The 14257-nt window shown below is 48.1% G+C and overlaps 1 protein-coding gene across 5 annotated transcripts in view; it reads right to left on the bottom strand.

The window, feature by feature from the left end:
• Positions 1 to 14257, bottom strand: part of LOC147608263 (uncharacterized) — a 133647-nt gene that overhangs the window by 39767 nt on the left and 79623 nt on the right. For all 5 annotated transcript variants that reach the window (XR_015264430.1, XR_015264427.1, XR_015264428.1 and 2 more), the window contains exon 8: positions 10570 to 11257. Coding sequence is in view for 1 of the 5 variants with exons in the window: in XM_086788879.1 (XP_086645005.1) it covers positions 10570 to 11257 (688 nt within the window). In the remaining 4 variants the exon portion in view is untranslated. The remainder of the gene's footprint in view (positions 1 to 10569; positions 11258 to 14257) is intronic.

Genomic DNA, 14257 nt, shown 5'->3' with positions numbered 1-14257 from the left:
TGATCATCCTGAGGGGGGGGGGGGCAGGTCAACAAAGACGTGCAACGATCGGATTTGGTGGTGCCAGGCATAATAGCAAAGGTGCCTCCTCTGTCCAAGGACCAATCATCCACATAAAACCTGTCCAGACGTGCAATTTGGCCTTCTCTGGAAGTCATCCTCAGTCCAGCAATCCCAGCCAAAAAAGGAAAGCGTGAACCTCTCCAATGAGGCTTGCTCCAAAGGGTGTAAACCCCCTTCGCGTCCACTCTTCTTGTCAGAAGGTTGCTCAACCATATTAAAATCTCCTCCCACTACCCAATGATCAACCTGGGGAATGACATTTGTAATGGTGTCCCAAAAGGCCACCCTTTCACCTCTCCCGTTAGGTGCATAGATATTCAAGATTCCCAATTTCTGACCCTCATGCATGATCAAGATCCACTGCGCTCTACCAGGGATGATAATACCGTGCCCAATAACATGAGGTATAATAGATGCTGCCACTGAAATACAAACACCCCTCTAGTCCCAACTGTCGAGGACCAGAAGGTGTGGCCAGAAAGCATCTTACCAGTTTTGCCACACTGAGATCTATCCAATTTGTGTTCCTGCAACAAAAGCACATCCGTAGGCCCTCCTGTAATAGCAAGGTGAAGCTGGTCCTTCAGAAGGCGCTTCCTACCACGTGTGGGAAGCCCTCCAAGGCCCTGAACATTCCATGAGACAATTCTCATGGAAGAGAAGAGCGTTTGACCCCCAATCTAAGAAGATGATGGGCAGCCTGAGGACGCCTCTCATAATGCTAGAGGATGGGAAATTCCATGGGGCAAAGTCCACTGACATGCCCTTTTCCGAGGCCCAGCACCGTGCCAGCATATAAACGAGAAACCTGTTCGCCCTGCGGGGCATCAAGATTCAAGGGCAATGGCATCATGCTGAAAATCCTGCAATACATGATCCCCACTGTGCTGAACATCCTACATATCGCCCCCTCCAAGTAGAGAGGACTCCACAAAGTCATCCTGATCTGAGATATCATCTCTCTGCAAAGATGCATCAGCTGACACATCCCTCTGACCAGAAACGTCATCTATCTATACATGAACCCAGGAAGCCTTCCCATCAATCGCACCAGGGAGGCGGGCGTGAGAGAATGCTCGCCACACCTGGCGGACTGAAGGATGAGAAGGAACCAAGGGAGGTGGCGCCTGAGAGGCCCGCTTACAAGGCCTCCTGCGACCTTGAGCCCGAGGACAATCTCGAGCAAAGTGACCCTGTTGGTGACAAACCCGGCACTGATCGGGTTTACCTGCAATCTCCATACGTTGCTTCAAAGGGCCACAAGGACCCGGAAGCAAAACATAGTCCTCAAAGAGCTCAATGTCACGGGCAAGAACCATGACCCTGGGGATAGCATCCGCCAAGGCAGTGACCACCTGGGCAGAAGATGTCGGCAAGGCGTGAAGGGGGGGCACTTGAAGAACAAGCCCAAAGGCAGACCCGATGGCCTCTGACATAGGCCAATATGTGCGAGGAAGACCTGGGAATCTGAGAGTAATCAGGAAACGGTTCCGGTCTTCCTCAACAGGGTCAAAAAAGCTGGAGTAGGGAAGAAAGAATATCTTCCTCGGGCCCAATGGCAAAGGGCTGCCCTTTAAAACCTCTGAGGCTATGTCCTCAGAATCAAAATCCACTTGGAAGAAACCTCTTCCAAGCAACCTGACATCTCGAAAGTGTAGAGCGAGGTTGGAGGGCAGAGCCGCCAGGACCCAATCTCGAGCCTGGAGACGGGACGGGTGAGATCCAAAGATTCTGGCAATGAGGGTCATATTGGAGTCTTTTTCTATTTCGGCGTAGAGGACCGCGAGCTTGGCTTCGGAAAATACAATGGTTCGCCCGGCCGAGGGAGAATGATTAGCCATGATGCTAATTGTTAGGCTAAAATCTGAGAGGGTTTTTTGGTCAGTGTACATATGGTGCGTGTGGTGTGTGAATAAAATTTGCCCTGAATGCCCTGGCAAGTGTACAGGCCGAGTGGTTTGGTCGTGAGTGGGTTTATGCACGTGTTTATTTTCCGGAGCAGATGCTGGTGATCCGGGAATTTTATGGCAACGGTGTGATGTGCGGGTGGTTGCTAAATATAGGGCACCAACTGGAATTTGATGGGCTTGATGATAATGATGCTGACGAAGACGGGGGACAGCTCTCGCTCTTATTTTGGAAAATTATGGCCGCGGCGTGATGATCCGAAGTGCAAGGAGAAGGGGCTCTTTTATTATTTGAGGGTGGCCATCATTTTGTGTTTGGGGGCTTTTAAAGAAATAAATAAAATATATATAATATGGCCAATTTAGAAGACCACGTGGAGTTCTTATATGCGGCCAGCAGCACTTCGAGAAGGTGGTGGAAGAAGTCGCCGAGGAGGAGTAGCAAGGAGAGGTCGCCAGAAAAGGTAGAAGAGAGAGTCGCCTTTGCGGAGGGCGTGAGGCGCTGCAGAGAGAGCTGTTGCGACTGGAGAGGGCTGCTGGGGTGGCTCTAATCCAAAACAGTGGGCTGGCGAGTTGGCCTGGAGACAACCACGTAGGTAGCTGAAGAGGGCCTGGGTGCGGTGAAGCTGCCGGGTGTGGCACTACGGGGGGTTCTGCTGCAGCGAGGAGAGGTAAGAAGGCAGACACTGTGAAGGGGAGCCGCCAGGTGCGAACCCGAGGAAGAGAGCCTGGGCCAAGGCAAAGCGGGCGCGGGTGAGCCAGCAGGCCGTCGTGTTGTGAAGCCCGCTGGGACGAGTAGCAACGAAGAGAGGGAGCCGTGTGTAAAGCAGTTGGTGTCGTTGATGACAGCTGCTGCTTCTGTAGGCGATAGTGCAAGCACCTCCGGCAACAAGAAGGGCTGCAGGTTGGCGTTGGCAGATAAGGAGTCGTGGGGACAAGGGGTCTGGAGCACTTGAGCAAAAGAGAGAGAGGGATTGGTGTGTGGCTAGGCGTTTGGAAACCAACGTGGAACAGTCCACGTGTGAAGGGCTGGAGTGCAGCCATATATGCGAAGAGAACCAAAGTGAACTGGCCGCCGGATAAAGGGAAATACAGAGGCTGGTATGGGCCTTGTGTGTTGGTTATAAGTGGGCTGGAGTACAGCCGGGTGAACAGAGAAAGAGGCTGCAGGTCTCTTGGGTGATGTCTAGTGTGGGCATCTGATTGGAGCAGCAGAGAGGGCTGCTGTGAGGAAGGGTATATGAGATGTGGCTTGGGTTAGGTATCTGGGATGCTACGGTGAGCAGTGGGTTGTGGTGCTGAGGATGGTTGCGAGGCTCTGGTGGTTGGTGAAGCTGCTGGTCACGACATACAGAGAGTGGGAGCTGCTGAGTGAAGGTTAGCTCGTGTGGGCGCCTTCTGGAGAGAGTAGCTGGTCTTGTGTGGGCGGTGATTGCAGGTAGTGCGTGGATGCTGACCAGAGAGGGAGCCTTGGGTTTTTGTGTGTGTTGGATGCAGAAGTGGTGCTGATGTGTGGGCTGGAGACAGTGGGGCTCGCCTACGACAATTGGCAAGTAGCAGCAGACAGAGAGTAGCCAGGCTACAGAGAAAGTGAAGAAGGGTTGCTGGTGTGGGCACCCTCTGGAGATTACAGGGACCGGGAGACAGAGGCTTGGTCGTCAGACGCAAGGGTGTGATTCCCTTGGCAGTAAATCCTGGCCAGAGTCCTGGTCTTTGGTGTATTTGCTGAGTTTGTACATGGTTGATGCTGTATATGTTTTTTGTTGAATGATCATCTGTCCTTCATGGTTCTGAGCTGTCTTATGGTGTGGGTGGGTGGCGAATGTTGAGAGAGTGTTCCAGCCGGTGGCTGGTGGTGCCCCGTTCGTGGTAGTCTTTCCAAGTTTGGGAGGTGGAAGAGCTATAGAGGCAGGTATTTCTTTCTTTTTTTCACCTCACATCCTTCTGGTGCCCCCACTGAGGATCGAACTCAAGAATTGTGTGACTGAGGAGTGGCTCTTTCTGGTATTGTGTCACTGAGGAGTTGCTCAGTTGACAGAAGATAGCTCAGGGATTTCTCTTACGAGGGTGTATGCCCCAGAGTGAGAGATTGAAGGAAGGTGTTTTTGGGTTTTGTTTGGGATTGAAGTGAAGTTTGGGGGGTTAAGATGATGTCTTACCCAGAGTTTTATGGTGGTCCGAATGAGGATGTGGCAGACTTCTTGGAAAGGATGGAGGTTGCATGTATAAGCAACCATATCAGTGAGCAGGTACAGGTGTTGCGGCTGCTGAGCATCTGTTTGAAAGGGGATGCAAGGACCTGGTACAAAGTTTATGAGGAGTCGTTAAGGGATGCTGTTCCACGCATTGAGATGACTGAGGATGGACTGAAGACAGCACTTAGCAACAGGTTCAAGAAGGTGGAAGACCCCGACAAGGTTTGGCATGAGGTGCAAGCTCTGACACAAGGTGAGTTTGAATCAATAGATGATTATATGAAGAAATTTTCTTTGCTATGGGAGACTCTATGCAGGGCTTTGGGAGAAGACCAGGTGCCGCCTGGTATGATGAAGAAGAACAAGTTTGTAGCTGGACTTAAGAGGAGTATTCGCTGGAAAGTGGAATTGAAGGAGCCCAGGTCTTTTGAGGATGCGGTGGAAATTGCTAAGTCAAAAGATTGGAAATTGCAGCGAATGAATCAGCTGGGGATGATTCCAGTGGTAGCACAGCCGGAGATTCGTAGAGTGGAGGCTACACCTATGAATGCAGTGACGGAGAGGATGAAGCCCACTGAAGCTCAAGCTATGCAGAGAATGCCTCAAGCTAGTCAGGGAGTACCTATGGTTTCTGCAGGTTCTGATGAGGGATTGCGACAGGATATGAAACAGATGGTTGATCTTATGAAGAATTTGAGCCTAAATTTAATGGGAAGTACAGGTGGTGGACGTGGTAGAGGCCGTGGCAATAATTATGAGGGAGGAGATGGACAAGCAGGATATGGACGTGGACGCGGTAGGGGCCGTCATTTCATTCCTACATGCTGGAACTGTGGTGAGGTAGGTCATCTGAGTACAGATTGTGATAAGCCTCAGCGTATGGGTGGTGACATGTATCCACTACCTTCACAGTTACCTGATAGGTCAAATGATTATGGTATTGATATCAGGGATCAAGCAGGTCCGAGTGGAATTACAGCTGAGGAGAAAGGAAAAACTAAGGTGATAGATGTGGTCACCCTTGAGAAGACGAAGGAGGCAGAAGTTGATGTGATGCCGTTGGGGAAACGGATGCCACAGGAAAGGGAAAGCAAGGATGCTGCAGAGCCCAGCAAGAAGAAAGGAAAAGTGAAGGAAGGAGAAGATGTGAAGGTCAAGCAGAAGAGGAGGTCTCGTAGGAAGTTTCAGGTAACTGATTTTCCGCTAGGGGGTGGGCAGGATAGTTATAGCTTGCAGGAGGACATGGCTGAAAGGAAGGCTAACATTACTTTTGGGCAATTGATAGAGTTAGCTCCCAATTTGAAGCGTTAGTGGAAAAGATTTGTGAATCCGAGAGAGAAGGAGCCTGCCAAAGGGATAGTGACTGTTCTATCTGTTCAGGAGTTACCTGATATATGTCCTGTGGTGAATGTGTGGTATAAAGGGAAGAATCTGGGAGAGGCATACATAGATGGTGGAGCACAGATTTGTGTGATCACATTGGCAGCTGTGGAGAGGCTTGGTCTTGATTTTACTGAAGCATCTGGATTTCGAATTCGGCTGGCTAATCATCAGAAAGTCAAATGCTTAGGTATGGTTAAGGAATTGGAATTGGAAGCTTTTGATGTGAAGGTGCTTGTGGATTGTCATGTTATGCCTGCAGGAATGGGTGCATTCCCCATCATTCTGGGAAGACCATGGCTGAGAGCAGTGAAGGCTGTTCAGGATTGGAGGAAAGGGGTTATTACTCTGTATGACAGGAGAGGGGATAAGAAGCAATTTAATATGGATAACCAAAAGCCTGTTTGTGATGAAGAGGAGAGTGAAGCTGATTCGAGTGATGATACGACCAGTACCACTACTAGTGAGGAAACAGAGGATACTTCATCGAGTGAGGAGGATGCAGAGATGGATGCCGTGGTTATTGATGAAGAAGTGCTTGGTGATGAGGTTGCTGAACAGGAAGAAGCCATACATGAGGAATGCAAGGAGGTGCAAGTGGATTCTGAGCAAAGGTATGCCTGTGATGTGAAAGAGCTTGCTTTTAAGTCTTTGGATAATGAACCTGTGTGGGATGAGTGGGATATAGACAGTCTACAGGATGATGAGCCTGAGTTGGAGATGGATGATGAGATGTGCATAAATGTTAAAAAAGCCATGATCAGAATTGAAGCTATGAAGAAGGAGAAACACCAGAAAACTTTGAATGATGCTGCTGCTACGGATGAGAGGAATGCTGCAATGGATGAAATTCTTGGTGGTTTTGATGAAGATGAGGATACAGGAACTGAGATGGATGCTTTGGCAATGGTGCCTGTTGAAAGGGAGTTTGTTTTGCCTGTGGTGGCTGGCTTTGATGGTGAGGCTTCTTATGCTGATGGACAGGAAAGTGTTATGGCACAACAGGTCTTTTTTGATGAAGCTTTCATCAGTTTTTACCCTCAGCAGGAGCTGCTGCATTGGTTCTCTGATATTGGTGCTGATCGTATCAGGGATTTTGGGTTTGAGATGAGACGGGATGGTGTGTATGTCAGAAGTTTTGTTTCGAGAAGCTCTGGTGTTGTGTTGTGGGATATGGGATGGAAGATTATGCCTGTGGAGGATGACGGTGTTTCTTGGATCACCTGGAACAGAGATGTGTTGATTACACTGTATGATGCTCAGAGAATTGATGGAGGGAAACGTGGTCATCGGAGGGAAACGTGGTCATCGGAGGAAAACGTGGTCATATGCTTTCTGCTGATCATAAATGATTCAGCAGGCTAGGGGTTGGGCAAAGTATGTTAGGCTAAAATCTGAGAGGGTTTTTTGGTCAGTGTACATATGGTGCGTGTGGTGTGTGAATAAAATTTGCCCTGAATGCCCTGGCAAGTGTACAGGCCGAGTGGTTTGGTCGTGAGTGGGTTTATGCACGTGTTTATTTTCCGGAGCAGATGCTGGTGATCCGGGAATTTTATGGCAACGGTGTGATGTGCGGGTGGTTGCTAAATATAGGGCACCAACTGGAATTTGATGGGCTTGATGATAATGATGCTGACGAAGACGGGGGACAGCTCTCGCTCTTATTTTGGAAAATTATGGCCGCGGCGTGATGATCCGAAGTGCAAGGAGAAGGGGCTCTTTTATTATTTGAGGGTGGCCATCATTTTGTGTTTGGGGGCTTTTAAAGAAATAAATAAAATATATATAATATGGCCAATTTAGAAGACCACGTGGAGTTCTTATATGCGGCCAGCAGCACTTCGAGAAGGTGGTGGAAGAAGTCGCCAAGGAGGAGTAGCAAGGAGAGGTCGCCAGAAAAGGTAGAAGAGAGAGTCGCCTTTGCGGAGGGCGTGAGGCGCTGCAGAGAGAGCTGTTGGCGACTGGAGAGGGCTGCTGGGGTGGCTCTAATCCAAAACAGGGGGCTGGCGAGTTGGCCTGGAGACAACCACGTAGGTAGCTGAAGAGGGCCTGGGTGCGGTGAAGCTGCCGGGTGTGGCACTACGGGGGGTTCTGCTACAGCGAGGAGAGGTAAGAAGGCAGACACTGTGAAGGGGAGCCGCCAGGTGCGAACCCGAGGAAGAGAGCCTGGGCCAAGGCAAAGCGGGCGCGGGTGAGCCAGCAGGCCGTCGTGTTGTGAAGCCCGCTGGGACGAGTAGCAACGAAGAGAGGGAGCCGTGTGTAAAGCAGTTGGTGTCGTTGATGACAGCTGCTGCTTCTGTAGGCGATAGTGCAAGCACCTCCGGCAACAAGAAGGGCTGCAGGTTGGCGTTGGCAGATAAGGAGTCGTGGGGACAAGGGGTCTGGAGCACTTGAGCAAAAGAGAGAGAGGGATTGGTGTGTGGCTAGGCGTTTGGAAACCAACGTGGAACAGTCCACGTGTGAAGGGCTGGAGTGCAGCCATATATGCGAAGAGAACCAAAGTGAACTGGCCGCCGGATAAAGGGAAATACAGAGGCTGGTATGGGCCTTGTGTGTTGGTTATAAGTGGGCTGGAGTACAGCCGGGTGAACAGAGAAAGAGGCTGCAGGTCTCTTGGGTGATGTCTAGTGTGGGCATCTGATTGGAGCAGCAGAGAGGGCTGCTGTGAGGAAGGGTATATGAGATGTGGCTTGGGTTAGGTATCTGGGATGCTACGGTGAGCAGTGGGTTGTGGTGCTGAGGATGGTTGTGAGGCTCTGGTGGTTGGTGAAGCTGCTGGTCACGACATACAGAGAGTGGGAGCTGCTGAGTGAAGGTTAGCTCGTGTGGGCGCCTTCTGGAGAGAGTAGCTGGTCTTGTGTGGGCGGTGATTGCAGGCAGTGCGTGGATGCTGACCAGAGAGGGAGCCTTGGGTTTTTGTGTGTGTTGGATGCAGAAGTGGTGCTGATGTGTGGGCTGGAGACAGTGGGGCTCGCCTACGACAATTGGCAAGTAGCAGCAGACAGAGAGTAGCCAGGCTACAGAGAAAGTGAAGAAGGGTTGCTGGTGTGGGCACCCTCTGGAGATTACAGGGACCGGGAGACAGAGGCTTGGTCGTCAGACGCAAGGGTGTGATTCCCTTGGCAGTAAATCCTGGCCAGAGTCCTGGTCTTTGGTGTATTTGCTGAGTTTGTACATGGTTGATGCTGTATATGTTTTTTGTTGAATGATCATCTGTCCTTCATGGTTCTGAGCTGTCTTATGGTGTGGGTGGGTGGCGAATGTTGAGAGAGTGTTCCAGCCGGTGGCTGGTGGTGCCCCGTTCGTGGTAGTCTTTCCAAGTTTGGGAGGTGGAAGAGCTATAGAGGCAGGTATTTCTTTCTTTTTTTCACCTCACACTAATCAAGGAAAAAGGCCGACTTAACATTTTCTCGTTTTGGGAGGCCGTCAAATGGGCTAAAGCGAGCAATCAGCCCTTAGCCATTCTGCTCTTGGATTTTGAGAAGGCCTATGATAGTGGATTGGGACTTCCGTGAGGGTACTCTTAGCCATATGGGCTTCTCTCAGAGATGGATCAAGGAAGTTTCATGCATGTATCGTGATGCCCACAGTAGTGTGCTCGCTTGTGGTGATAGAGGAGAGTGGTTTCAGATTTCTCGCTCAGTACGGCACGGTTCCCTTAAGCCCCATTATTATATATCATAGTTGCAGAGGCCATGAGCATCTTTCTCCGCTCCACTGCTAGTATTTTTGGATTGAAGTTGCCTCCTCGTAGTTAAGAGGAATTGGTTGACTCTGAGTTAGCTGATGACACAGCCATGTTCTTGGAGGCTTCACATATATGCTTATGATCCTTCCGGGTAGCACTAGAGGAGTTTTGTTTGGCAACAGGAGCACTCATTAATTGGCACAAATCTGTTGGTTTTTGGGTTAGTGATTCACCGAGAGTTGCTTGGAGTGTAAAGCTTGGTTTTACTTGGATCAATAGTAGAGGATGCACTGCTAGATATTTGGGATGCCAGGTTGGGATTGATATTTCTCCTGCATAGCAGTTTGCTCCGGTACTTATGAGTATCCGGAAGAAGCTCCTTCGTTGGAGCTCCAAGAGATTAGATTTAGCTTCCAGAGCTTTGGTGGCTAATTAGGCATTGCGTGCCTCAGCTTGGTTTATTGCCTCGTGTTGGTGCTTCTCTCTGTACTCTTATGGCTACTTGGGCTCGTATTCAGGGGTCCTCTCGTTCTGGCACAGGCAAAGCGCGTTATATTTATGCAAGAGTGGGACCATGGCATTTTCTTTTCCTCTAGTCCCACAAGTCTTTCATGGCATCATGATGCTCCTCGGTGGTTGAAATCACCTTACATATTGGGGTGATTCTATTCTTTTCCGGCTTATAGCTATGATTGTTGTATGTCTTTTTCATACTTAATAGAAGTCTCTTTCTGAAGGAAAAAAATTCTCCCTTCTTGTAAAAAAAAATCATACTTAAGAGAAGTCTCTTCTCCGGGGAAAGAAAAACTAGCAAAAATAAAAGACAAAAGGCCCCATATATAGGTGTGGAATTGATAGAAGAGATTTAGTTAATAGCTGGTTGGGCCAAATCTTTTCATTTCTGTTTTCCACCTATAAAAGACTCCCTTATGCTCGTTTTTAGAGCCACCTCCCTTGCCCAAACCACATACTTCGGATAATGTGAAGGGACTGTTCTGGCACATTTCTCACCCATTTGCACCTCTTTTCATCAAGTGAACAGCTACTCATTTCTCGTATTCAATATGGTCATCTCCTCTGGTGGCCAACAAATGTTGCAAACCTTGGGGTGGTACATAGTTTCCACGACCAAAACCTTTCTTGATTACAATAAGCTTGTCCAAGCTTTTTCTTGTCAAGACAGTGGATATGATCTTGACAAAAAAGTAGGGAACTCCATCTCTAAGCAAAAGCTGAAGCTCCCACAGCATCATCAATCTCATGGTATGGGAGAAAAACACAGCTTTTTCACTAGTCTAGTCATTACAAAAGAAAAAGCATGGGTTTGCACACTTACTTTAAAAAGGTCAATATTACTTGGAATGCCCTTCACTAAAGCTCCATCAATTGTGGCCTTGGTCCTCTCCAACATCTGGCTTTGATCCTTGCAAGCCTTCACTGCCCTGTCAAGATAAGTAAGATCTCCAACTATAAGGTCCTTCCCTACAATCAGTCCCTTCCCTCCTGCCTTGTGTTTCCAAAAAGTTAAAGACGATGAGCTTTCCCACGTTGACGACTTCATCCACCTTTGAAGGTAAACACTTCCATCCACATCTGGGACATGAAGGCCAGTCCCAATTCCATCCATAGCGTGTGTGTCATCTCTTGACAATCTCTTCAAGTCTTTGTGGTTGGCTTCAAGATGGCCACCCCAAAACCCTACTGCCAAGGTTTGTTTCACAAGTTCGCCACATGGAGCATTTGTCAAGTGTGAAAACTGCAGCAGCCTTCCTGGATGCTCCAGCAACCTGCCTAATGTTGACTGTACAGCCTGAACTCTGGCAACACCATTGACTGCAGATGCAACTGCCTTTTTCCAGCCATGTTGAGACCCATATACATGAGGAAGAAAAGGATCATCAACCGCTGGACCATATTCAGAGATAAATGAATAGACAGAAAGTATTTCGTCTATGAATGCAAACCAAACTTCCCGCCGTCCATCCCCAGAAAAGTCAACAAATTCCAGTATCCATGGTTCAGATCTGATTTGACCAACATTTCAGAATTTAGTCAAAAGTATTAAGTTTTAACTAATACAATCCAGAGTTTAAATTTAACTTCAGAGCAGTTCAAGAAAATCTTCTAGGAACATACAGAACAGCTCCATGATGAAGCATACCGTGTATGCATACACATCAAAGCCAAACATAAAATATCATTACTTTCATTGAGGCCACATCTGACCTATACTGCCGGCCCCCTCAATCTTGCCTTTTCCGGTTTGGGTTGCCATGACCCCCTAAAACCTTGCAAGGCTCGATCACTGCTATGTTGATGAGTGGCCAGCAACCATAGCGGTCAACTGACAATCCAGTAAGCACCACATTCTCAGACCAGCTGCCTGTTGTCTTCACCTTCGATGACCCCCGGTAGCAAACACAAGTGATCCTTGGCAGATTTCTCCATAACCCAAGCATCCTGAGGCAGGTTGAGGAGATCAAGATGATCCGAAGATGACATGCCCAAGAGCGTTTCCAACTTAGGAAACAGATTCCTAGAATTGTGCAATGAATTTGAGATCTCATTGCAAGGATGTTGTTTTTGATGAGATGAATAGGTAGTATACTCAAGCGAAGGATTCCGTAGAGGCTGATGTAAACAATAATGTGGTTGCAGCGAACGGAGAGTAGCATTCACAGATGCTTAGTGGACCTTGAGAGTCCTCTAGCAGTGGGTATATTGTTAGACCTTGGTTAGGACAGTTGAGGCAGAATGCCATGAATTTTGACCAGTCATTTGGTTGTATTACAGGTGCTGAAAATTTAGAAAATTCACATGTATCATGAAAGGGCAAAGAGAAGGTGGATCAGCCTTTCATAATGCCTAATGTTTCAACAGGTCAAGGAATGCTCCCACGAAGCTTTCGCCTACTATGGTGAGCTCGACCCACAAAGTTTAGAAAGTAGCAATGAGCACCACGTCCCCGTCTCCTCCTCACACATGTAAAAAACGATAGCATTACACATCATATCTTACTCCTCACACATGTAAAATTGCCAAAGATGCACAAGATGCTCCTTCCACTTGGAGTGTGTACGCATAGGTCCTCAATGAATACCTCCAGGATCTTCTAGACGAGATCCTTAGAGACTGTGCACATCAAGCTTTGAAAGGTGTTGGGGACTCTTGGAACTAAGTGCTCACTAAGAGTACTTTTACTAAATGCTCACTAGGAGTACTTTTAGTCTTGGTCATCTCAGTGTATGCCATGTGGCACTCAGGGATTTATCCCATATGCACTCATGCTCAGCTCTTGTACTTTCCCCCTATATATTCAAGGGGTCACATCAATGGGATCATCTCAATTTGCTTCATCCCTCTTGTACTCTTCCCCATGTTCTAGTTTAGTGTGATACCATGCTAGATTTCTAACATGGTATCAGAGCCATGTAGATTCCTCTTCTCCTCAGCCCTTTAGTCTAGATCTAGCCATAGATTTTCTCTAGGTCTAGCTTCCTTTTTAGCTTTGCCCCATCGGGGGTCTTAGATCCAGCTCTAGCTACTCTCCTCTCCTATTCTTTGAGGTGCTGCTGATCTGCCACAAGCTGCCCTCGACATGATCTGCTGCAGCAGCCTGCTCCTGCTTTTCTCTATACTGCTGAAACAGGCCGCTCTCCTGTTCTACAACGAGTCTTCTGCTGCTGAATCTGCTCGACATCTTCAGCTCCTATTCGACACGACTCTACTGCCCTGATGTCGCCCATATTTTCTGCAGTCAACAGTCCCTGATCCCGCCATGGAGCTACTTCTTTGCTTCGAAATAATTCTGTGCTGCCTTGCCTCAACGTGATGCTCATATGCCCCGTTATTTTTCTGCCCCGCTTCTGTTCAGCAAGCAGGCCGACCTGCTCTCTTTCCCTGGGGTCATCTCCATTTTCCTCATTATGCTACAGCAGCAGGCCGCTTCTGAGTTCTTAATTTGGCCCCCTTGTCTTCTACATGTCGACACCTTTCTTGCTACTCGTGCTGCAACAACAACTCGCTTTTATTCTCTCAAGGCTGCGCACCTCTTGTTTTCAGTATGGGCAACCCCCATTCTCTGTTCAAGACATATTCTCTACTGGCTGCTCCACTCCTATATCAAAACGAGGTATTAGTTGCTGCTCTTTTGCTTCTGACAGGCCCGTATGCCTCTCTCTCTATCTGCAGCAACATTTCCTCTAAGAAATCTCTGTTGGCAGCTGCCTTTCTCTCGGGTTACTCCCTGGATAGCGTGTCTGTGACATGGGCTTGAAAGGGTGGAAGACCTGAGGTAAAAACTAAAATGGATTATCCTTTGTATGCTGCTATATTCTCAGTTCTATTTTATTCTTAAAAATTAATTTTCAGAACTGAATTTTATCTTGTAAGAGAACAGACACTGCCCATCAAAATAGGGGTAAGACCTTCTCATTTCTGATGCTGTCTCTCATTTAATTATCTTTGGCATCTCTTCTTGGGTACTCTGCCCTAGCTCTCTGCATAAAAAGACCTTTTTTTTCTCTCCTACTTTGGTCACCACATGATGTAGGCCAAAGAGGACTCTGTTCTGGACGTACCTTCCCTATCTGTCTGATCTTATAGGCTTCTCCATCTGTTCTGGGAGATGTCCTTATGAGGGATTCAATCTGAGGGGAGAAGTCACATCTTTCTGTCTGTCTGGACCTCTCTTTTATTTTACACCTACCCTGTGGCAATCCCTGACATGGCATGAGAAACTGGGCCATGAGCACCAGATTTATCCTGGACCAGCAGGAGGGATAGCCCTTGAGGAGGGATTATCTATCAAGGTCCATCTCTCTGTCTATCTACAATCAGTCAGTCTCTCTGTCTATGTGTCTATCTTGTGTGATCTTACAGTCACATGTCTCTGACACTCTGTCTATCAGTCTATATGCCTATCTTTTGTGGATTAGTTACCCACATGTCTTTGGCATTTTGTCTATGTCTCCATCTATCATCTTGTTGTCAGACTCTCTAATGTCTATCTGACAGTCTCTTTG

The sequence above is a fragment of the Cibotium barometz genome, chromosome 53 (assembly GCF_041138505.1).
Source record: "Cibotium barometz isolate CiBa-2024 chromosome 53, ASM4113850v1, whole genome shotgun sequence".
Classification (NCBI taxonomy): Eukaryota; Viridiplantae; Streptophyta; class Polypodiopsida; order Cyatheales; family Cibotiaceae; genus Cibotium; species Cibotium barometz.
This window is presented reverse-complemented; position numbering and strand designations above follow the sequence as displayed.